Source organism: Urocitellus parryii, chromosome 6, assembly GCF_045843805.1.
Source record: "Urocitellus parryii isolate mUroPar1 chromosome 6, mUroPar1.hap1, whole genome shotgun sequence".
NCBI classification, from domain to species: domain Eukaryota; kingdom Metazoa; phylum Chordata; class Mammalia; order Rodentia; family Sciuridae; genus Urocitellus; species Urocitellus parryii.
Genome location: NC_135536.1, coordinates 187,035,519 through 187,054,742, shown reverse-complemented (window position 1 = coordinate 187,054,742; position 19,224 = coordinate 187,035,519). Strand labels below are relative to the sequence as shown.

The 19,224-nt window shown below is 60.1% G+C and overlaps 1 protein-coding gene across 1 annotated transcript; it reads left to right on the top strand.

Moving 5' to 3' along the window:
• Nucleotides 1-3,982: 3,982 nt before the first annotated feature.
• On the top strand, nt 3,983-19,024 carry Rbm38 (RNA binding motif protein 38). Its single transcript, XM_026406775.2, has 4 exons — nt 3,983-4,356; nt 5,072-5,195; nt 5,672-5,726; nt 17,530-19,024. Exons 1-4 carry the CDS (start codon nt 4,120-4,122, stop codon nt 17,831-17,833), a joined length of 720 nt encoding a protein of 239 aa, XP_026262560.2. The 5' UTR covers nt 3,983-4,119; the 3' UTR covers nt 17,834-19,024.
• Nucleotides 19,025-19,224: the final 200 nt, after the last annotated feature.

Here is a 19,224-nt window from a genome sequence, read left to right as displayed (position 1 = left end):
CGGTGGGTGTACTCCCCCTCCAAGTCCTGACGACCAGAAACATCTCCAGCCATTGCCAAATGTCCTCTGGCTTTAGTGTTTTCAGGACCAGTATCTCTGGATCTTGCCAAAGCATCACAAAACGTTGGTCACAGCTTCGGAGGTCCATCCGATCTCTAGGCAGAAAGAATGCCCAAGGACTGGTACCAACAGCCTTTCTCTCTCTCTCAGCAGGAGAGTGGAAGCCTTCAGGGGCCCCATCAGACTTCCACTTGGATCACACTGGCCACAGCAGGGTGACATGATATGGTCACCCCTTTCCACAGGGAGGCAGGCAAAGGAACTCTTTACTTCCCCCCCCCTCCCTTGAGCTAATGGGTGGGGAGCAAGGCGGGGAAGGCTACTGTCACCAGCCCACAGGGCCCGCCAGAGCCAGGGCTTTTATGAAGGGGCTCTGTCTCCACCAACATCAACTGCCAAACTGGCTGTGTCCACGTGCTCAGGGAAGTTTGCAGAGGTGCTGATAATGGGGGAGACCTGCCTAAGCGCTTCAGTGGGCTGAGCTGAAGTTCTAGAGAGCAGGGGCCTCCTGGGTCTACCAGTGGCCTTCGGATCTGGTTTGCTCAGTGCCGTGCTTGCCCTCAGGCCTGCCTCTCGCTTCCTTAGGGGCCCAGCCCCTCGTCGCTGGTCCCCTCTCTCCTTCTCGCCTTACCAGCCTTTCCTGGGATTATGGGACATAATTTCCCTCCCACTGGGAAGACAGGGGAGCCCCAGCAAGAACCCCCAAGTTAGTGGCCACTGGTGGCAGTACTGCAGGGGTGGTGTGATGGGTAGTGGGCCCCCCTGTGCCAAGGACTCCCCTGGCAGAGCCAGAGTTTTCTGCTGACCATGTGACAGGTGCTATAATTGTCTCCTGTCACAGAGGGTTGTGGGCGGTGTCCAGGGGCCTGGCTGTAGCCTGCCCCATCCCTTCTATCCATTCTTGGGCAGGCTCTTCGTGGCCATACCATCAAGAGCCATGTCAGGGTGGCTTTCTGACAAATGGCCTTTGCCACCATGGTCACGGGGCAGGCCTTGTGGACTCTGAGGGACCAGGACTAGTGAAGTCCAGAGGCTGGTGTGTCCTGATTATGTTGAGAACGGTCTCTCCCAGGTCTTCTGTGCCCAGCAAGGAGATGACAGTTCATGACTGGTGGGTTGGGCTGGCTGGGGACGCCGAGGGCCGCGGAGTTGTGCGCCACCCTGGAGTTCTGCCCTGACTGCTGCCCCTCCTGGCAGTATGGGCAGCTCACTTAGCCTATCTGAGGCTCCACGGCTCAGCCCCCCAAGTGGGGAGATGAGTCCCCTTCCAAAAGCTGTTTGAGGACAAGATGGGATTCTGCACTGGACCTGCCGCACTGACCTCAGCAGCCTTGCTCAAGGGATTTTGAGGCCCAGTCCGCTTCTCTTGAAACTGGCTCACAGTGCCTACTTATGGCAAAGGTTAAGTCACCTCGTCCAGGACCTGCCCCTTCCCAGGCACTCAAAGGCGCTGACTTCCATCATTATTATCAGTGACATGTGAGGAACTGGCCACATAGCTGTGTCTCTCACCTCCGAGCCTTTGCATTCTCTGTTCCTAATATTTCATGGCACTGACGCACTCTTGTGACCATCAATTCCAGATGCTGTCCCTGGCTTTAAAGGACACTGCTCACTCTTTGCCTTCTCCCCTGCCCCTTGTTTTTGCACCCTGTTCAGTACCTGCCTGGGGAAATTTACCTAAATATAAACACTGCCTGCTATTCAGTCAGTCATTCATTTGTCAGCTCGTGCATCCATAGAGTCCTTCGTTGTCCCTTTGTCTCTTCACCCCTTTATAACATGGGAACCTCCGCTTCCCGCCTGCTGTATCCCTGGGGCCTAGAGCTCTGTGCATTAACGAGTACATGTTTGGATGAATGGCTGAGTGTTGGTGAACTGGGGATGTGGGGCAACCTGACAGGTGGAGAGGCTGGTGACTGATGCAGGAACCCAAAGGGGCCAGGGGGTGGAGTGTGGAGGAACTGTCCTGGGGCAGCTCCTATTTCAGACAGGAGGCTCCTCCCTGCCCAACCCCCTCCCCCTGGCTGCAGCTGCTGGTGCCCTGTGGGGCAGGGGAGGGTTGGGAAGGTGACAGTGCTGGGACTTGTAGGGGGCTTCAGTCAGGCCAAGGGAAGGCCCTGAGACTGTTAAAGGGAGCCAGCAGGCCCAAGATCACACAGCAGGACAGCCACTGTCTTCCTGGGCCTCCAGGAGGCAAGTCAAGGTTACAATTTAATAAGTTTTCCAAGAGCTTGGAGGGGCTCCTGGCTGGTCCCCAGCTCTCCTGGCCCAGTTCATTCCATCCTGAATTCACTCTAGAAGCACTGTCTGAGGGCCTCTGTCGCCAGGCCTACAGCTTGAGCAACACATCCCTGTTTTCATGGCCCCACCTGGCAGGCCAGGAGATGCTCAAACAAGCAGGCAAATGTGTATGTGCTGGGGGTCGGAAAGTACAGGAGGGGAAGGAAAAGCTGGTGAATGGCAAGTGTGAGGCACAGGCCCCAGAGGCCAGAGCTGGGGAACAGCAGGCAGGAAAAGAGGACATACAGAAGGCTGTGTCTCCAGTACACTTTCACAGACTTGGGGTCCCTTCCATGTGAAGGGGGCTAGGGTGGGACCACTGGGTCCAACACAGCCTGGGCAGAGAAGAAGCTGGGCAGACATTGGAAAGATGGGGCTGAACCAAGTAGCCTCACTGTGCCCCTCAGCCAAGGAGGGCCACTTTCCACAGATCCTACCTCTGTCCCACTGTGTCAAGAGGATGCCACAGGGCTAGGGCCAGGAGGGACCCCATCTACAGCTGCAGCTCCCCACTCGCACAGGTCCCAATAGCAGTGCCTGGAAATGCAGAGGATGTAAGCCCCAGACCCAACTGCACAAGATGGGGGTGCTGAACCAGGGTCCTTCATGGGCCTGTAGTGACCTCAAAAAACCCAGAACTTCCTTCCAGGCTGTTGCCAAACTAAAGTTTGTAATAACCTTTGTTTTTGTTTTTTTTTTGAGAGAGAATTTTTTTAATATTTATTTTTTAGTTTTCGGCGGACACAACATTTTTGTTTGTATGTGGTGCTGAGGATCGAACCCGGGCTGCACGCTTGCCAGGCGAGCACGCTACCGCTTGAGCCACGTCCCCAGCCCCTTGTAATAACCTTTGAACACGGTGCCCTACATTTGATTTTTGCATGGGACCCAAGAATTCTGCAGATGGAACTGCCTGGTCCCAAGGAAGCCCCAGGATGGACCTCCTTTTTATGTCTGGGGACAGGGACAGAGAGAACAGGGATCAGCCCTCTGCTTGCTCTTCCCTTAAAGGAGCCCCAAAAGAATCCCTAACACCAGCCCCAGTGGGGCTGGCTGGAGCTTTAAAAGGCCCAGACCTTACTGTACCCAGCTCACCTTTCAGGGGTGGCCTCTGGGACCACTGAGCCCAGCTCCACTGCAGCTCTCATCTAATTCCTCCGGAATGTATATCATGTACTTACTGTTTAATTACTTCTTCACAGAAGCTCGGAGGGGCCAGGAGGTGTGCTTTGCTGTAGCCTGGTCCTAGAAGGCTTGTCCCCTAGGGGCCCTGATAAATACTCCTCCAGTGAAACTTTTAATATGATTATGCTGTTGGCCCCTAAGTAGCTAGGTAATAATCGGTTACATCTAATCCATGAGGGCAGAGCCTGGGCTGTCGGTCTGGGTACGGCGCCCGCCGAGTACTGGGTCTGGCGCGTGTGCAGCAGGTGCTCAGCTAAGAAGTCCTGGTGCCCGGGGCTCCAGGCACGCCAGGGCGCGGCTGGGCGGGGCCGGAACTACACTTCCCGGCAGCCCCCGCACCTGGGGCGGGCCCTAGATGGGCGGGGCCTGACGACGGGGGCGGGGCCGGCTACAAAGCCCGGGGGCGGGCGCCTGGGCGCAGAGTCCGCGCAGCGCCGGTGCCGAGCGCAGCGCGGCGCGCACGGCGGGAGCGGCGAGCGAGCGGACGGGCCTGGCGGCTGGACGGGCGCCCTCGCCGCCCCACGCGCTCCTCGCTGCCCCCCATGAGCGCAGCCCCGCGCGGCCCAGGTCCGTAGCGGTGGGGCGCCCCCTATGCTGCTGCAGCCCGCGCCGTGCGCCCCGAGCGCGGGCTTCCCGCGGCCCCCGGCCGCCCCCGGCGCCATGCATGGCTCTCAGAAGGACACCACGTTCACCAAGATCTTCGTGGGCGGCCTGCCCTACCACACCACCGACGCCTCGCTCAGGAAGTACTTCGAGGGCTTCGGGGACATCGAGGAGGCCGTGGTCATCACCGACCGCCAGACCGGCAAGTCCCGCGGCTACGGCTTCGTAAGTGTCGGCGGCCGCCCTCCCCCGCCCCGCCCCTCGCCGCGGCCGGGGCGCGGAGTCAACTCGGGCGCTCGCCGGCCGCCTCGCGGGTCCGCCCGGCGCCGCGCGCCCGCACCTGCCGCCCGCTCCCCGCCCCCACCGAGGCCCGAGGGCAGACCGCCGGGTTCGGTTAGGACGGAGCGCCGAGAGGGCCGGGCCCACGCCCGCAGCCGGGGCTTTTCTGGCGCAGTCCGGGGGTCCACTGTGCCGCGGGCCCTTGGGCCTCCCCCACGGCCCGGCAGCCCCTCAGCCGCCCCGAGTCAGCGTCAGTTTAAGTACAAACGACGGAAGACACGCTTCCTACTTCCGAACGACTGGAGGGTGCCGACTCCTCCCATGGGGAAATTCGGGGCCCCACCGGTGGACCCGCCAGGCCGGATCCCCCGCCCAGGGGGTTCGGTTTTTTTGCCCTACTCCCAGGGGATAGTTTCTGTCCTTGAAGGCAAGATTTCCCAGCACTTGAACTTTGAGGGAGGAGCTGGAATCCAGGGGGCAGCCTGGGGGAGGGCCCTGGGCTGGGGTCAGAGGGCACTTGGCCCAAGGGTCCTGAGTAACAGATTCTAGGAGGAAGGGGAGAGGGGAGGGGTGGCCTGGTGCCAGGGTGATCTTCTGCCCCTTCCCCACTTCCTCAGCTCAGCAGTGGAGGTCCTTGACCGTCTCATCTGTGCTTCTCCAGGTGACCATGGCCGACCGGGCAGCAGCTGAGAGGGCTTGCAAAGACCCCAATCCCATCATCGATGGGCGGAAGGCCAACGTGAACCTGGCATATCTGGGTGCCAAGCCCCGGAGCTTGCAGACGGGTGAGAGCTGTTTTCCTTCCCTGCTCTTCTCAGTTTCTATATTGAGTGTTGGTATCTGCTGGGTGGAAAAAGGCCCCCCCCTTCCCCGGGAGTGGCAGTCAGCTATCATGTGCCTGCAGGACTGTCACCGGGCAGTCACCCCCAGCTAAGGAGCTTGGCCCCTTCTTAGCAGTATGTGGCCCTGAGGGACAGGGTGGGGAGGGTACATCACCCCAGTTGTCAGACGTCCTTGCAGGAGGAAGTCAGCCACAGGGCTGAGGGCCAGGAGGCCAATACAGAGAGGCTGCTGCCACACGGGGCCCTGGGCCTGCTTTGGCCAAGTGTTGGAGGTTCATGAGCAGGGCCGTGGTGGAAGTCTTGGCAGGGACAGAAAGCTGGTTGTCTTTGTGTGTGGCCTGCATGGCTCTGCCTCCCTGCGTGTGGGCTTGGGTACCTTGCATGTGCAGGCAGTGTCCCTCACTGCTCTCTCGTTCTAGGCTTTGCCGTTGGTGTGCAGCAGCTACACCCGACGTTGGTCCAGCGGACTTATGGGTGAGTCAATGTGGCTGGCTTGGTTGGAGATGAAGTGGGTCTGCAAGGCTGGGGAAATGACAATTTTCAGAAATATGACCATGTTTTGGGGGAGAGGAGGTAGGAGGAGATCTATTGCATTTCTCTATCCCTGGCAGAGTTCACACCACAGAAGGGGAAGCATGAGCCCTGGAGCCTCTGCCTGGTGCATCCCCACTCCCCACCTGTGGTTGGGTGACCTTGGGAGGCTTACAGGCCATCTGTGTCTAGGTTTCTTCATCGGTACAATGGGGATAACAGCCGTCTGGAAGCTGTAGGATGTACCTGGAGCAGGGTGGCACTCTCCATGTTTGTTGATAGTGTTAGGGACAGTGGCCTGGGCTGTTTCCCAGGTACCCCTCTGACCTCCAGTGCTGGAAAGGTGGTAGCAGTGGGTCACTGCTGACCAGGCTCTGATTTTTGTGAATGCTGCAGCAGGTGAGATGTGACAGGGACCAGGTATCGCTGGTCTGAGTGGGCCTGGCCTATGGGCCTTTTGTGACTCATTTTGGAGCTTTCTGTCCTATCTTCCTTCATCCTAAAAAGACTCCCACATCCCACCTCTCCCTGCTGATGTCTGACAAGACCTCCCAGCTGGGTGGGGAAGGACTTGTGTGATGTATGGGTGCCTAGGACGCTCCACCTGCTTGGATTTCCCAGCACAGTGATTCATGGGGGCTGTTTGATGTTGTTGATGTGGTTGGGGTACCTGGGGATGGCTGCTCCTTAGACAAAGTTGCTGTTTCTTAAAGCTTTCTGAGTCTAAATTCTGGCCTCTGGATTTTGTACCTGAGTCTCGTGCGCACGCACATGCGTTCATTCACACAGTTGAGGCTGGGTCCTGACTCAGGCTACTCTGTGTTCTGGTAGATTACATGACCCAGGGGAGAGTGCTGCTTGCCCTGTGAGACAGCACTGTGGCTCCCTGGCTCCTGTGCTGTGACAGGAGCTGCAGGTGGTGGAATGTAGCCTGGACCCTTCCAACATGCGCTCCGCCCTCAGCATCTGTGTCCTCCTGGGAGGGAGCTTGGAGGACAGAGTATGAATGGTTATGGGCTTCCTTCTCACACATGGAGGTTTTTCATACGTTCAGAGCCATCTTGAAAGCTGCCTGGGGACACCCTACCCTTTGTGTCTTCATCCCAGGCTTTCCTCTGGGGTTGAGGCCACACAGGGAGGGCCGTCTTGGCTTTCCCTTGGCCTGCTGTGGTCCAGGTGCCCAGGCCTGGGCAATGGCCTTCACTGCTCAGAGAGGAGGATGTGTGACTTAGCACCTGCCGGCTCCTGCCAACATTGGGCAGGGCCTTCCCCCAAGGCCTGGGCTCTGCTTATCCTTTCAGCTGCCTGTGGGACCCTAGAAACTGTCAGCACTCAGCCTCTGGAGCCCACAGACCTAGGTTCAAGTCCAGCTTGGCCAGTAGCATTCTTTTCAGTTTTCTCATCTGGGAAGTGGGAACAGTGCCCTTTAAACACAGCACACTCCCCACACAAACTTCTGGGGTCATAGCTGGTATTGTCCTCATTTTATAGATGGGGGATACTGAGGCAGAGACAAGTTAAAGAAAGGATAGCAACCTGTCCAGGGGGCAACATGACAAGTATCCGGGATGAGGTTTGATCCAGGTGGCTGGCTCTGGAACCCACTCTCTTTGGTTGCTCTCTGGTGGGAGTAGGAAGGGCACCCTAACTTTTCCCCTTGCCATCTTGAGCCTGTGGGTGCCACCTGTCTGGGGAGTTAGAGGCTCTGCCACAAGTCTCACTGCCTCATGCACGCAGCTTTAGGCAGCACGATTATGTGTCTAGACCGCGGGACTGGCCATTTAATCTTGTGACAGGGCAGAGGCCTCACTCTATTTGAAGGTTGCCAAGGGATGGAGACCCACATGGATCTTCTTGTCCAGTGAGTGTAGATGCTGGGAATGTGCTGCCTCCTCTAGGCACTGCCAAGACCCAAGCCCAGCAGCCGGGAAGCCCCTGTGATATGGCCACAGAGCTGGTGTGGGGTCAGCTGTGAGCTCCAGTTGCTGCATGCCCCTGGCCAGGCTGGAGAGTTGGGCTGTCAGCGTCCCCTTTGTTTTTGCAAACAGTTGGGCCCCCGGGCAGAGCTGGGCCTGACTCAGCAGTCAGTTTTGTTGCCTGGGGCTGGCAATGGGGTGACCTGCAATGGCCTCGGGCACCATGGGACCCAGATCCAGGGTAGTCAGAGTCTGCAAATGCCTGGCTGAACTTCTCCCAGACTTTTCTGGCCCCAGTCCTGTGCCTGTGACAGCTCTGAAGATTCCACCACCCGCTTTTAGGCTGAGCACTGCCGCTCTATTGCCTGCCTGGTCCTACAGGGACCCAGAGAGCCAAGAAGGACTTGCTGTGATTAGAGAGCATCCCCAAAGAACTTCTGTGCTTGATTGTTTGCCTGGGTCCCCTTTTAGGCTGCTGTTTTAATTTGAAGGGGTCCTCTTGGGACTTAACATTCTGTGTGATCCTGCTGTGTAACTGTGTAGAGGCCAAGCCCCAACACATGGAAGAGCTGCCTGGGGTAGGTAGCAGGTGGCTCGTGCCAGCCCCTAGGTCTGGGCGAGGTCACAAGAGGAGGCACACTGCTGCAGACGACCCACCCAGGGTCTTTTGGGGCTGGTAGGACATTCAGTGGCCTGCAGGCAGGAAAGGAGGTGGAGAGTTTGGGATCATGTGTCCAGGCAGAGCACTAGCCTGGCCTGAAGGGCTATCTGTCTACTTAAGACCAAAAGCATATCAGGGGCTGAGGTTTATGCCAGGCCTGGTTGGATTTGGAACCTCTCCTGGGGCTATTTTAGAAGGGCCAGCTGCTTCTCTGCAGGTCGCCTTCCCTGTTCTTAAGGGGACCTTGCTGTCAACTTGACATCCATTCACTGAGACCTTTGCTGCATACCAGGTGGAGAGCCAAGCCCTAGGGGTCTGTGATGACGGTGCAGGGTCTTGGGGCTGCTGGGCATAAGGCATGCCCTGTGTTGGAGTTAGAGCTTGCAGGACTGCCCCAGCTGAAGGCCAGGCCCAGTTCAGTTATCAGGCTCCTCCCTATTAGGGTAGTGGGGATAGTGACAGTGCCAACTCACTGGGATTACTTGAGGGCTTAGCTAGCACCCATGTGCAGAGCTCATTGATCAGGGCCTGGCCCCAGGAGGCCTGGGATTTGCCCCACATTGTCTCAAACAGCCTGCAGCGAGGTCTGTTGACCCGTCTGCCGCTGTGAAGCATCTTGGAGCCATGGGAGACTTCTGGGGCTCACCACCAGGGTTAGCCCGAGACAGGGATCTGAGCTCCCTTCCCCAGCTCCACACCTCCTGGTCATGTGGCAGCTCTTGAATGAATGAGCCAGACTGTTGGCCTGTGTAGAGTCCCTATCATGTGCCTCCCCACTGAACGTGTTGCTTTGGTGACCCCTGCTTCCTCCACATGAGGGTGCCTAGTGCCCAGGTGGAGACACGTGGCCCTCACTGTCACCCAGCCAAGGGCCTGAGCAGAGCACAAGTGGGAATGGAGGGAATAGAAAGAGCTGCTCCGGAACCATCTGCACACCCGCTGTGTGCGGGTACCTGCCATGCAGGAAGGCCTGGTCCCTGCTGGATCTCAGGTGCCCACGTCTGTCTATCTCTGCTGGCGTGGTCAGGGCTGGTGCTGAGCACAGTTGGACAGGAAGCGGCTGTGAGTGCCTCTGTGGGAGCGAGCAGCCTGCGTGGTGAGCGCAGCTGGCTAGGCAGACCTCTGCGTGTCAGATAAAACAAAAACAGCACGTGCCAAACTTGGGGAAGTCCAACCTGGGCCTGGTGTCCAGGTCCCAGCCCTGCGCAGTTTCCTGCATGGGAAAGTGCATTTGCTTATGTGGATGCCATCCTGGGGAGGGAACATGGGCCCCCTTTGCACCTTTAAATTTCTGAGGAGTCTTATGATTTCATAATACAAAATGAAAAATAAGGCCAGGACGGGGTTGCAGGTGACGGCAGGGTGTGTGGGTGGCTTTTCATGGTCTGCTGGGGAAGGCCTGCTGGGGAGGGGTGAGGTGGTGAGGAGGTTGCCCCGGAGGTGCCTGGGTGGAGTGCTCCAGGCAGGGGAGAGGTGTGTGGGCAGCAGGCCCACGGGTGGGGTGGGCTCGGCTCAGAGCCGGCAGGCCATGGGGGCCTGACCCTCACGATTTTCCCTTGGGGTGTCTGCTCGCTGCGTGCACCGTTGCTTCCTGTTGGCATCTTGTCTGGAGCAAGGCGTAGGCTGCACCTGGCCCTCCCCACGGGCGGCCCTGCCGCACCTGTTGTTTGTCCTCAGCTGCTGACAGAAGCCAGCCTGCAGGCGTTCTCGGGTTCCTCGCCAAGGCTGAGTTCCTCGCCCGCCCTGCGGCCCTGCTAAGGCTGGGGAGCCTCTTCCGGAAGCCTCAGGCAAGGGGCCCAGGCCTTGGTCCCATGGGAGAGGCCTGGCCATAGGCAGCCACCATGCTGTCCAGAGCAGGGAGCGGCACTAGGTGGGCCAGCCCGCACCCTCAGGGTGCTGTGGAGGAGCAACACTGCTTCCTGCTCCCTCTGGAGCCACGTGGGTGTGACCCTGGCTTCCCACCTGGTCCTCAGGTAGTCTCAGCATCCCCACTCATGCTGGACAGGCATGCTGGGAGCCTGCAGTGTGCTCCTCTCATGTCCCCTTGTGTGCTGGCCAGGGGCCGTGTGCTCACTGGTTAGCTCATCTTGTAGGGGTTTGCTGAGAGAGACCCTGTCTCAGCCTGCAGTTACAGTGCCCCCAGGAGGGTGGGCTGAGAGACCCTGTCTCAGCTTGTAGTTGCAGCGCCCCCAGGAGGTACATACGTCTTAGCCTGTCTGAGTGGAGACAGGTTGGCCTCTGTGGGGCAAGAGGCAGCCAGGCTGTGGAGGCAGAGGTGGCAGGCAAGTGGGGTTCGGGGTGGCCTCAGCTTGTGTGGGGCTGTAATGACAGGCCCAGGGCACTGGGACCACACTGGGTGGCCTGGTCCTCGCAGGTGCCGAGCAAGGAGGGCAAGTGGACTTATGTTTGTGTTTAAGGCAGCCTCTGTCTGCTGGGTGGGTCTGGACTGCTGAGGGGCCAGATGGAGGCTGTTGGGGCCGTGGGGAGAAATGGTGGGATTCCGCAATATGTGTTTGAAAGGTAGAAGCTTCCAGAGCAAGTGGAAGAATGTTGGACTGGCTTTGATGGCGGGGACCATGGCAGGGCACTGGGAGGAGCAGCGGTGGGACGTGGCCAGGGTCAGGTGGAGCTGCTGTCTAGAGCCTGGTGTTGCGCAGAGGGCACGGATCTACCACAGCTGCCTTCCCAGCTTGCCTGGCCTCTCTGTGGGACCCCAGAGAACCCGAGCGTCCCGTGGCCAAGGCCTGGTTTCTTGCCTGCCAGGAGGCTGCACAGAAGGCACCCCCTGCCAGGCCTGGAGGTGCCACTCTAGCTGCTGCCACCTTGTCCCTAGCCTGGTGGGACAAGGCCCCAGAAGCAGAAAAAGTGAAATGGGCTCATTTGCCATTTCGTTTTTATTTTCAGAGGTGGCTTTGTGTGCAGGAAATGAGCCCTCCTGGGCCGCGGCCAGTTATTTTTCGCTGAGAGTTTTGCTTTGAGTGTGGCGGGGCCCCTGCCTGTCTCCTGGGCACCATCTGCACTGACTGTTGCTCACAATGCCCTTGCCCACTGGGTTCCCAGAGACCACTGCTCAGAGTCGCACGTCCTCCCCTGAGGGGCAGCTAGGATCCAGGGGAGAGCCCACTGTGCTCTGGCAGCCGTGGCCAGAGGAGTGAGGATTGTCCTTGGGGCTTCACTGGCATAGCCAGAGTCTGGACCTGTGGCTCTTGCCCTGGGACCCTGGTCTCTATGGGCTGAGTTTGCAGGGTGCTGTTGGTGAGGTGGGAGCTCAGTGGAGACATGGGCCTGTTGCCTCAGCAGGAGGTAGAGAGAGAACTAGTTGTCCCCTCCTTAGCTGCAGCTCCTCTGTCCCTCCCAGAGCCCAAGTAGGGCCCCCCAGACTTGGCCTGGTGCTGTTCTGGTACTAGGGAGGTAGAGAACCCAGGCTGTCCTTCCCCCACCCCACCTGCTATCGGGGGCCCTGTCCATGGGCCGTGGACTTATGTGGACCAACTCCTGTCTCATCTGGGCGCCTGAGCTGGTCCTGCCCTTGTCACCTGCCCAGGGGTGCCCACTTCTCCCGCTGACATCTTGCACATGTGGTGAAGGGACAGGTTTCATGAGAGGGCAGGACTCAGGGCCACAGGGTTCCAGGACAGGAACCTCCAGAAGCCAGGAAGGAAAGGGACGGTGGTGTCTCCTGCCTTTGACCTGGTGTCCTGGCTGGGAACAGTCTGCGGTAGCAAGTTCTGTGTCCTGTGAAGAGCACCCTGAGGTGGCAGTGGGAGCCTGTCCCTGGAAGACCATGCAGGAGCCTCCCTGTGGGCCTGGGCCACCTGTCCTTTGGGTTCCCTGCATGGAGGCTGGCTGCCTGGCCGCTGGTCTGCTGCTCCCTCCAGGGCTTTCTGGCAGCCACTCTGAGCCTGAGGCTGATCTTGAGGAAGAGGAAAGGCCTGTCCAGCCTTCTTCAGCCAGAGGACGGGGTCGTTGATTCTGCCTATGTCTGGGGCACACCCAGCAGTAAATCCTCATGCATCCCCGTGGGCTGGCCTCTCGTGGAGGCAGCAGTGAGGGCGTGTGATGCTGGGTGGGCACTTGACGGGCAGAGTGAAGCTGGTGGGCCCTTCCTCCCCTCTGGACCTGCCGAGCAGAGCCTTGCCGCCCCCACCCCACCTGCCTGGCCGCAGCTCTTGGAGGCTAAAGGCTTTCTCTGTCATCTTGGGCTGGAACTTCTGGCCCAGGAAGCAGCTAACAACCTGGGGAGGCTCCTTTGCTACCCAGGGGCCTGCAAGTTGGTTCTGCCCCAGATGCTCAGTGCTTGGGACATTCTGTGCTGGGCACTTGGGTCAAGGCAGAAGTCTCATCCTCTTGGGACATGTGATGCCCATGGCCATTTGAGTGGCTTCAGATTGTAAGAAGAAAACTAAAGTTGGGGGTCAGGGAGGACCCTGAAAGGTGAGCTTTGAACTGTGGAAAGAACCAGCAGGTAAAGAAGCAGCAGGTGCCAAGGCCCTGGGGTGGGAGGAAGAAGTGGACCAGGTCTGGAGACAGGAAGAGCCCAGGGTGGTGGGAGTGTGCTTGTGGAGGGAGCAGGCAATAAGGGGAGAGGAGTTGGAGAGAGGGGTTGGGCCTATTCAGGGGCAGTTTGAGTTGATTCTGCTCCTGGGGGGTGACGAGGTCTGGAGGTCTTCTAGACAGCTGCTTCACTGGCAGGTGGGGAGGCGGTGGTGGGGGCCTGGCTGGAGAGGTGGAGAGGAGGGGTAGTGAGGGTGGAAGCAAGGGCTCCTGGTGGGTGGGGGGGTTGTAGCAGTTGGGGAGAGGTGTGGTAGTCGGATGGGCCCTTCCCTGGGGCAGGAAGGTGATGAGGCCATCATGGCCTGCAGGCCCTGGGAGGACAGGCCTGTGCATGGAGATGCTGAGGTTTGGTGGCCCGACAGCTTGTGCCCCAGGCCTATGCCCTTCCCTGCACGTGAGGGCCGGGCACAGGAGGCTGTGGCACCCGGGCCCTCCTGAACCTGGGTCAAGGTGTGAGTGGGTTCCCCTGCGCCAGGCAGGACTTGGCCTCTGAGGTGCAGGCCCTAGGGCCAAGCCGCCCTCCCTGTCGATGTTGCCGGCTGCCATCTCCTGACTGGTGGCTTCTTGTCTGTATGCGTGTGCTCCTGTGTGTGCACATGCCCCGCCTCGTCACCCCGCCTGCCCTCTCCAGCCTCTGGCTGGGGCATCTGTGACTGCAGCAGCAGTGACAATGCCTCGTGCTGCCTGTGGCATGGTAGTTTCTGGTATGTGAGGCAGAGCTTTCGACCTCTGCACTAGTGACATTTGGGGCTGGAGAGTTCTGTGCTGTGGGGACTGTCCTGGGCATTGTAGGATGTTAGCAGTGTTCTGGCAACTGTCCCCACCCCAGCTGTGACAACCAGAGTTATTCCAGACCCTGCCATTTCTTCTGGTTGGGAGCCACTGCCCTCGTGCAGTCTGTGGCCCCATAGCTAGCCGCGACGGGGCTTGTGAGACCATTCTGCATCATGGAGGTGGCCGGCGACTCGCCTGCGGACAGAGCCAGGCCGGCCAGGAGAGAGACTGTGAGAGCCCTGTCGCTGCCCAGGCCTCATGGTCCTCACTCCCGGCCTCCCTGACCTGGGCTCCTGGCACGGCACAGTTGGGCCCCCTCCCATTCCTTCCTTTTGTTTTGACCCAGGCCTGGGCCCACCAGTCTTCAGGGCACAGGTGCTGTGCAGCAGGTGGGCAGTGGGTGGACTTCACTCGGCCCCTCCTTTGTTGTGTGGTTTGGGCCTCTGAGCATCTTTTTCTCTCAACAAATGGGGCAGAACTGCACCTGTTCTGGGCTTTGAGGATGAAATATAAGGCCTCGGGCTCCTCGTATTGGTGGGGCTGACCTGAGCTGTCCCAGGAGGCACAGCCGAAGACACACAGATGCAGGGTGTCCCTGGGAGCCAGGGACGTGGAGGCAGATCCCCTTGGATGGCACTGGGCCTCGGTAGAGGTGGTGGGGCCAGTGGCCTGTGAGTGCTGGAGCCTGGCTTTCAGCAGTTGGCCCTGTTCTGAGTGGCATTGCTGGCACGTGGCTGGGGACCAGGACCTGGGCCACCTTGGCAGGTCCTGCCCATCTGACTGCAGTCTGCAGGAGGTCCACCCCTGTGTGACTCAGGGCCTGTGGCCAGGTGCCCTGCCTATGTTTGGAGGAGGTCTAAGCTCAGGGAGGAGTGTTCCCAAGGGTTCCAGAGCAGGTGGGCACCAGGACTGCAGGGCAGCTGGTGCAGCGTCAGCATGGCTGCCCTGTCTGTCTGCTGTCTCTCTACTCCCAGCTGGGACCCTGCCTCCCAAAGGCTTACCCCACCCTTCCAAAAAAAAAAAAAAAAAAGAGCTTTTGATTCCTGCCAGGGAGCAGGGGCAGTGCAGGGAGACAGCAGCAGGCCTCTGGTGAAGGCCAGGGTGGGAAGGGCCTACGGGCACTCCCTCCCAGGGACGGCTAGATATGCATAGGGGGACAGGCGTGGTTGGCACAGCAAGGATTTGGGGGTCAGGGCTGTGGGGGCCATGTGCATGAAGGGTGGCCTAGTGTTCTTGTCCAGCCCCTCCAGTGCTCACACTTGCCCCTGCCTTAGACTCCTCTCTGCTGTCCTCTGTGGCCAGCTTCTTGTCCTCAGGTCTCAGTGTGGTCTTCCCACCTTGGAGGGGCTTCCTGTCTCTGCAGCTTGCCACCTCCCAGCCCTCTGCCCTCTCAGTTCCTCAGAAGCTCTGGCTTCTGGCTGATGTGCCTTGTTCTCCCCACCCTGGAACGGAAGCCCTCAAGGACAGGGTCCTGTGTTCCGCTGGTCCAGGCAGGTGTGTGGGAAGGTGTCAGCCTGCCTCAGGATCTGAACTCAGGCCTCAGCCATTCAAGGCTTGAGTTCCCTTGGTAGAGGCAGGGTTGGACCGCAGAGGAGCCCGGTGAGGTGAGGGCGGGCAGGCACCTCTGTGGGGGCCTGGCAGAGGCTGCCTGGCCTGCAGACAGTGGCTGCAGGATGTCTTCTGTGCAGGGCCCAGGGTGCTGCCTGCTGTCTGTGTGTGTCATTGCAGCCTCTGGGGGAAGGCAGTTAGCATCTCTGAGCATGCTGTGGCATAGGGACCTCCCGACAGGAACTGGGGTCCCTCAGGCATGGGGGCATGTGGGCCCTGAGCCCTGGCATGGTTCCCTGCTCTGCTGTGCTCCCCTGCCATGCATGTACCCGCACTGGACACCCCTCCCTACCTCGGGTTGTCCCTGGCCTGCATAACCTCACTGTGGCAAAAGGGACATGCTCTGGACCCCACTGTCTTGACCAGTGCGGTGGCAAGTGTCCACAGAGCTGTGTGGCTACTACCACTGTCTGCTGCAGAAGTCTCAGCCCCCGGAGGAGGCTACTGGAGCCCCTCCCCTGGTTCCCTGCTCCCCAGCCCTTGTCTGATTGGCCTCCTGGGCCATTCACGCACATGGACCCATGGGAGATGTGGCCTGGGCATGCAGCTTTCCTCGCTCAGGGTGGCCCTCCAAGGCTCTCCTACGTGGGGCCCGTCACTGCTGCAGATCACACCTCCTTTAGCCAGTCCTGAGGGGGTGGGTGCTGGGGCTCTTCCTTCCTCCTAACCTTTCCTTCTTTTGTTTCTTTCTTTTTTTTTTTTTTTTTTTTTCCGCACCAGGGATTAAATTCTGGGGCGCTTGACTGGTGAGCCACATTCAGCCCTTCTTATTTTTGAGACAGGGCCTCACTAAGTTGCTGAGGCTGGCTTTGGGCTTGTGATCTTCCTGCCTCGGCCTCTGAGTGGCAGGAATCACAGGTGTGGCCACCGGTAAGAGTTGGAACCGACATGCCCCCAGCCTCCCTCATCTGTCCTGTGTCCACCCTGCTCTGCAGGGGAGTCAGGAGTGGCGTGCACCCCTGCGCAGCATCGGTGTGCGCTTGGCCTTGTCTGGGACACCTGGAGATGTTCTGCATAAACAGCATCGCAGGTGTGCTGCTGACCGACCTCAGCAGTGCAGTGTGTGCTCTGGAGGGATCTTAGACACTGCTCTGTCCCCTCCGGTGACCCGGGTTTTCCATGTAGCACCCTGGGGCTGCCATAGTGCCCTCCCAGGCTGCCAGCTCTGTTTGGTCCAACGCATCTGCGTGGCCTTCTCATGGTGGCATCTTTCTGAGTTGGTCCAGGGGTGGGGGCTCCACCTGGGTCACTTTGCCCTGGGTAATTCACACGGGCACAAGTGGAGGAGCACTGGTGCTGTGGTGGCCACGTCTCGCCTTGACATGGTCATTCTGCACCTGACACTCAGAGCATCTTGCAGTGGTGCTCTGTGGGTGCTGCTGCTGCTGCTGCTGCACAGGCCGTGAGGCCCAGGTACGCACAGCAGCTGGGCAGAGCTGCACCCACCAGGGCAGCGCCCTCTGTCTGCCTCCCCCGCCTCCTGCTGGCCCTGGGCTGCCATTCCCCCCTGGCACGGGGACTTTCCCTCCCATGGAGGGCTGGGGCCCTGTGCCCAGGACACAGGGTGATGTCTCCAGCGCTCCTGCACGGCAGCCTGGTATGTGGCTGCCCAATCTCTTCCCTTCCTAGCAAGACGAGGGTCAACTGCTCCTGGGTGAGGAGCACTTTGTGGCTTGCCACCTGTGGCGGGTTTTGCCCTGCTGCCTGTGGGATCGCCAGGTGGCCGTGCCCCGGGTCTCCCCGTCCCCTCACTGTCGCAGTCCTTCTGCCTCTTTCTCCTCCTGCTGTGCGCCCCTCAGCAGGTGCTCCTCACTCCTGCCTTGGCCAGTGCCAGCGGGGTATGAGTGGCACTGAGCTGGGGACAGGCAGGACAAGCAGCCTGTGAGGGTGCCCTGGGCAGGGCGTGGGCTGGGCTTGCTCCAGGCTCGCTGCTAGAGCTGCCTGGCGTCTCTTTGGCCATTCTAAACATCACACAGGGGTCCTGGGGGAGGCAGGTGGGGCGTGGGGTGGCTCAGCCGGGAAGGCCTCCCTGGGAACAGGAACCATGGGCGCTGCCAGGCCCCCTGCAGGTGGAGGGCATGTGGGCACGCAGACTGGGTAGGGGTTGCTAGTGCCGATGGTGCCGCTGGGGGATGAGGAAGAGGCTGGGAAGGGGCCCACTGTGTCCTGCTCCACCTGGGCCCTGCGTCTCCCCACTCTGCCTGCTGGCCCTGACTCTCTGCTTGGCCCACAGGCTGACCCCCCACTACATCTACCCGCAAGCCATCGTGCAGCCCAGCGTGGTGATCCCGGCCACGCCCATCCCATCGCTGTCCTCGCCCTACATCGAGTACACGCCTGCCAGCCCGGCCTACGCCCAGTACCCACCAGCCACCTACGACCAGTACCCATATGCCGCCTCGCCTGCCACAGCCGCCAGCTTCGTGGGCTACGGCTACCCAGCCGCCATGCCGCAGGCCCTGTCAGCCACGGCCCCCGCGGGGGCCGCTTTTGTGCAGTACCAAGCACCGCAGCTGCAGCCTGACAGGATGCAGTGAGGGCCGTCCCCGCTGCAGGGACTGCGGTGACGTTGCCCACCCAGCAGACACATTTGGGCCAGTGGCCGGCTGAGCTCTTGGCTCCACCAGCACCTGTGCCTCCAAGACCCCCTGGCACGTCCAGGCGGTGTCTCTTCAGGTCTAGGTCCCATCGTGCCTTGAGGGGGACTTCAGGACGGAGTGACCAAGTAGCTGTCTGAAGAGGCGAGTGCAGGCCCCTCGCCCCTGGCCCACCCCCAGGCCTGGCTGCCCCCCACACTCCCGGTGCCGTGGGCCACGCTGACACCCTTTCCACCGAGGTGCCTTCTCAGGGAGACCTGGCAGGGAGAACCCAGGACTGTGGCCGGCTGCTGTGTGGGGACCGCCCTCCTCCTCGAAGCCGCTTCCTGAGCGGGCCGCCAGGTCCCCCCAGGTGCCAGTGATGTCCCTTTCAGTGGACGCACTGCGCCTTTTCCTGTTCTTTGTTTGCTACTGAGCGATTCCAGAATTTCAGTCTATTTTTTTCAACAGACACTGATGCCACCAAGAACCCAGAACCTAATTTTGACTGAGAGACTTGTTTTTGTTGATGGCTCCACCCAGAGATGATGACAGTATTTCTGTGGTACAGTGTCTGCCGCCGGTCGATCTGGCCCTTGGAAGGCAGGCATCATGGGACGAGAGGGCCCTCCTGGGCAACTGTCCACTGCCTGCTGGGCTGGTGAAGTGTGTCTGGCCACCATGGTGAGTTCTCAGGTGTCTGTCACCACATTGTTGCTGCGTGTCTCCCTGGGCCCTGCTCCTCCCACCCGGGAGTGCGCGCCAGCTGCTGTGGGACAGGACAGTGGCAGCCCAGCCCTCTGAGGCCCCTGCAAGGCTCTGAGTGCAGGTTCTGCGCCCACTCTCCTGTCGTCACCTGCTGCACGCAGCCCGGAATGCACCCTTCCTGCTGCTAAGAGGCGCAGTGGGGGCTTCTGGTTTGCTGTGGCAACTCCTGTGGGGCCCGGGACTGGAGGGTGACGGGCTCCCAGCACGGAGGGGGGCCCCCAGCAGGCGGGCAGCTGGGCTGTGCCTTTGCCCTACCTCAGGGAGCCGAGTGGCCGGTGTCCCATGGCACGCCTGGAGTAGAGAAAGCCCGGAGGCAAAGTAGCTAATGTTATGGTATTTTTATTAGAATGTTCTGATTATAAAAATAAAACTTGTTCTCTGTAAGGAGAGTTGGTCTGTAATTTTTCTCTTAAGCCCAGTGGCCCTGGGTGGCCTCTGCCTCTGGCCCTTGCAGCCTGGGCATCAGGGTGACAGAACGAACACGGCCCCAGAGCGCCTTCTTGGGGGAGAGGCAGCCCTGCCCAGGCAGGTCCCCGCAGGTAGGGTGGGCGGGGCACTGCCATCCTGGCTGCACAGGAGGCCTG

Bases quoted from the DNA above. Each gene is read 5' to 3' on its own strand.
- Rbm38 (XM_026406775.2), top strand. From the start codon at position 4,120: ATGCTGCTGCAGCCCGCGCCGTGCGCCCCGAGCGCGGGCTTCCCGCGG. The intron at 4,357-5,071 runs GTAAGTGTCGGC...GTGCTTCTCCAG, and splicing joins AGTCCCGCGGCTACGGCTTC to GTGACCATGGCCGACCGGGC. The intron at 5,727-17,529 runs GTGAGTCAATGT...CTTGGCCCACAG, and splicing joins TTGGTCCAGCGGACTTATGG to GCTGACCCCCCACTACATCT.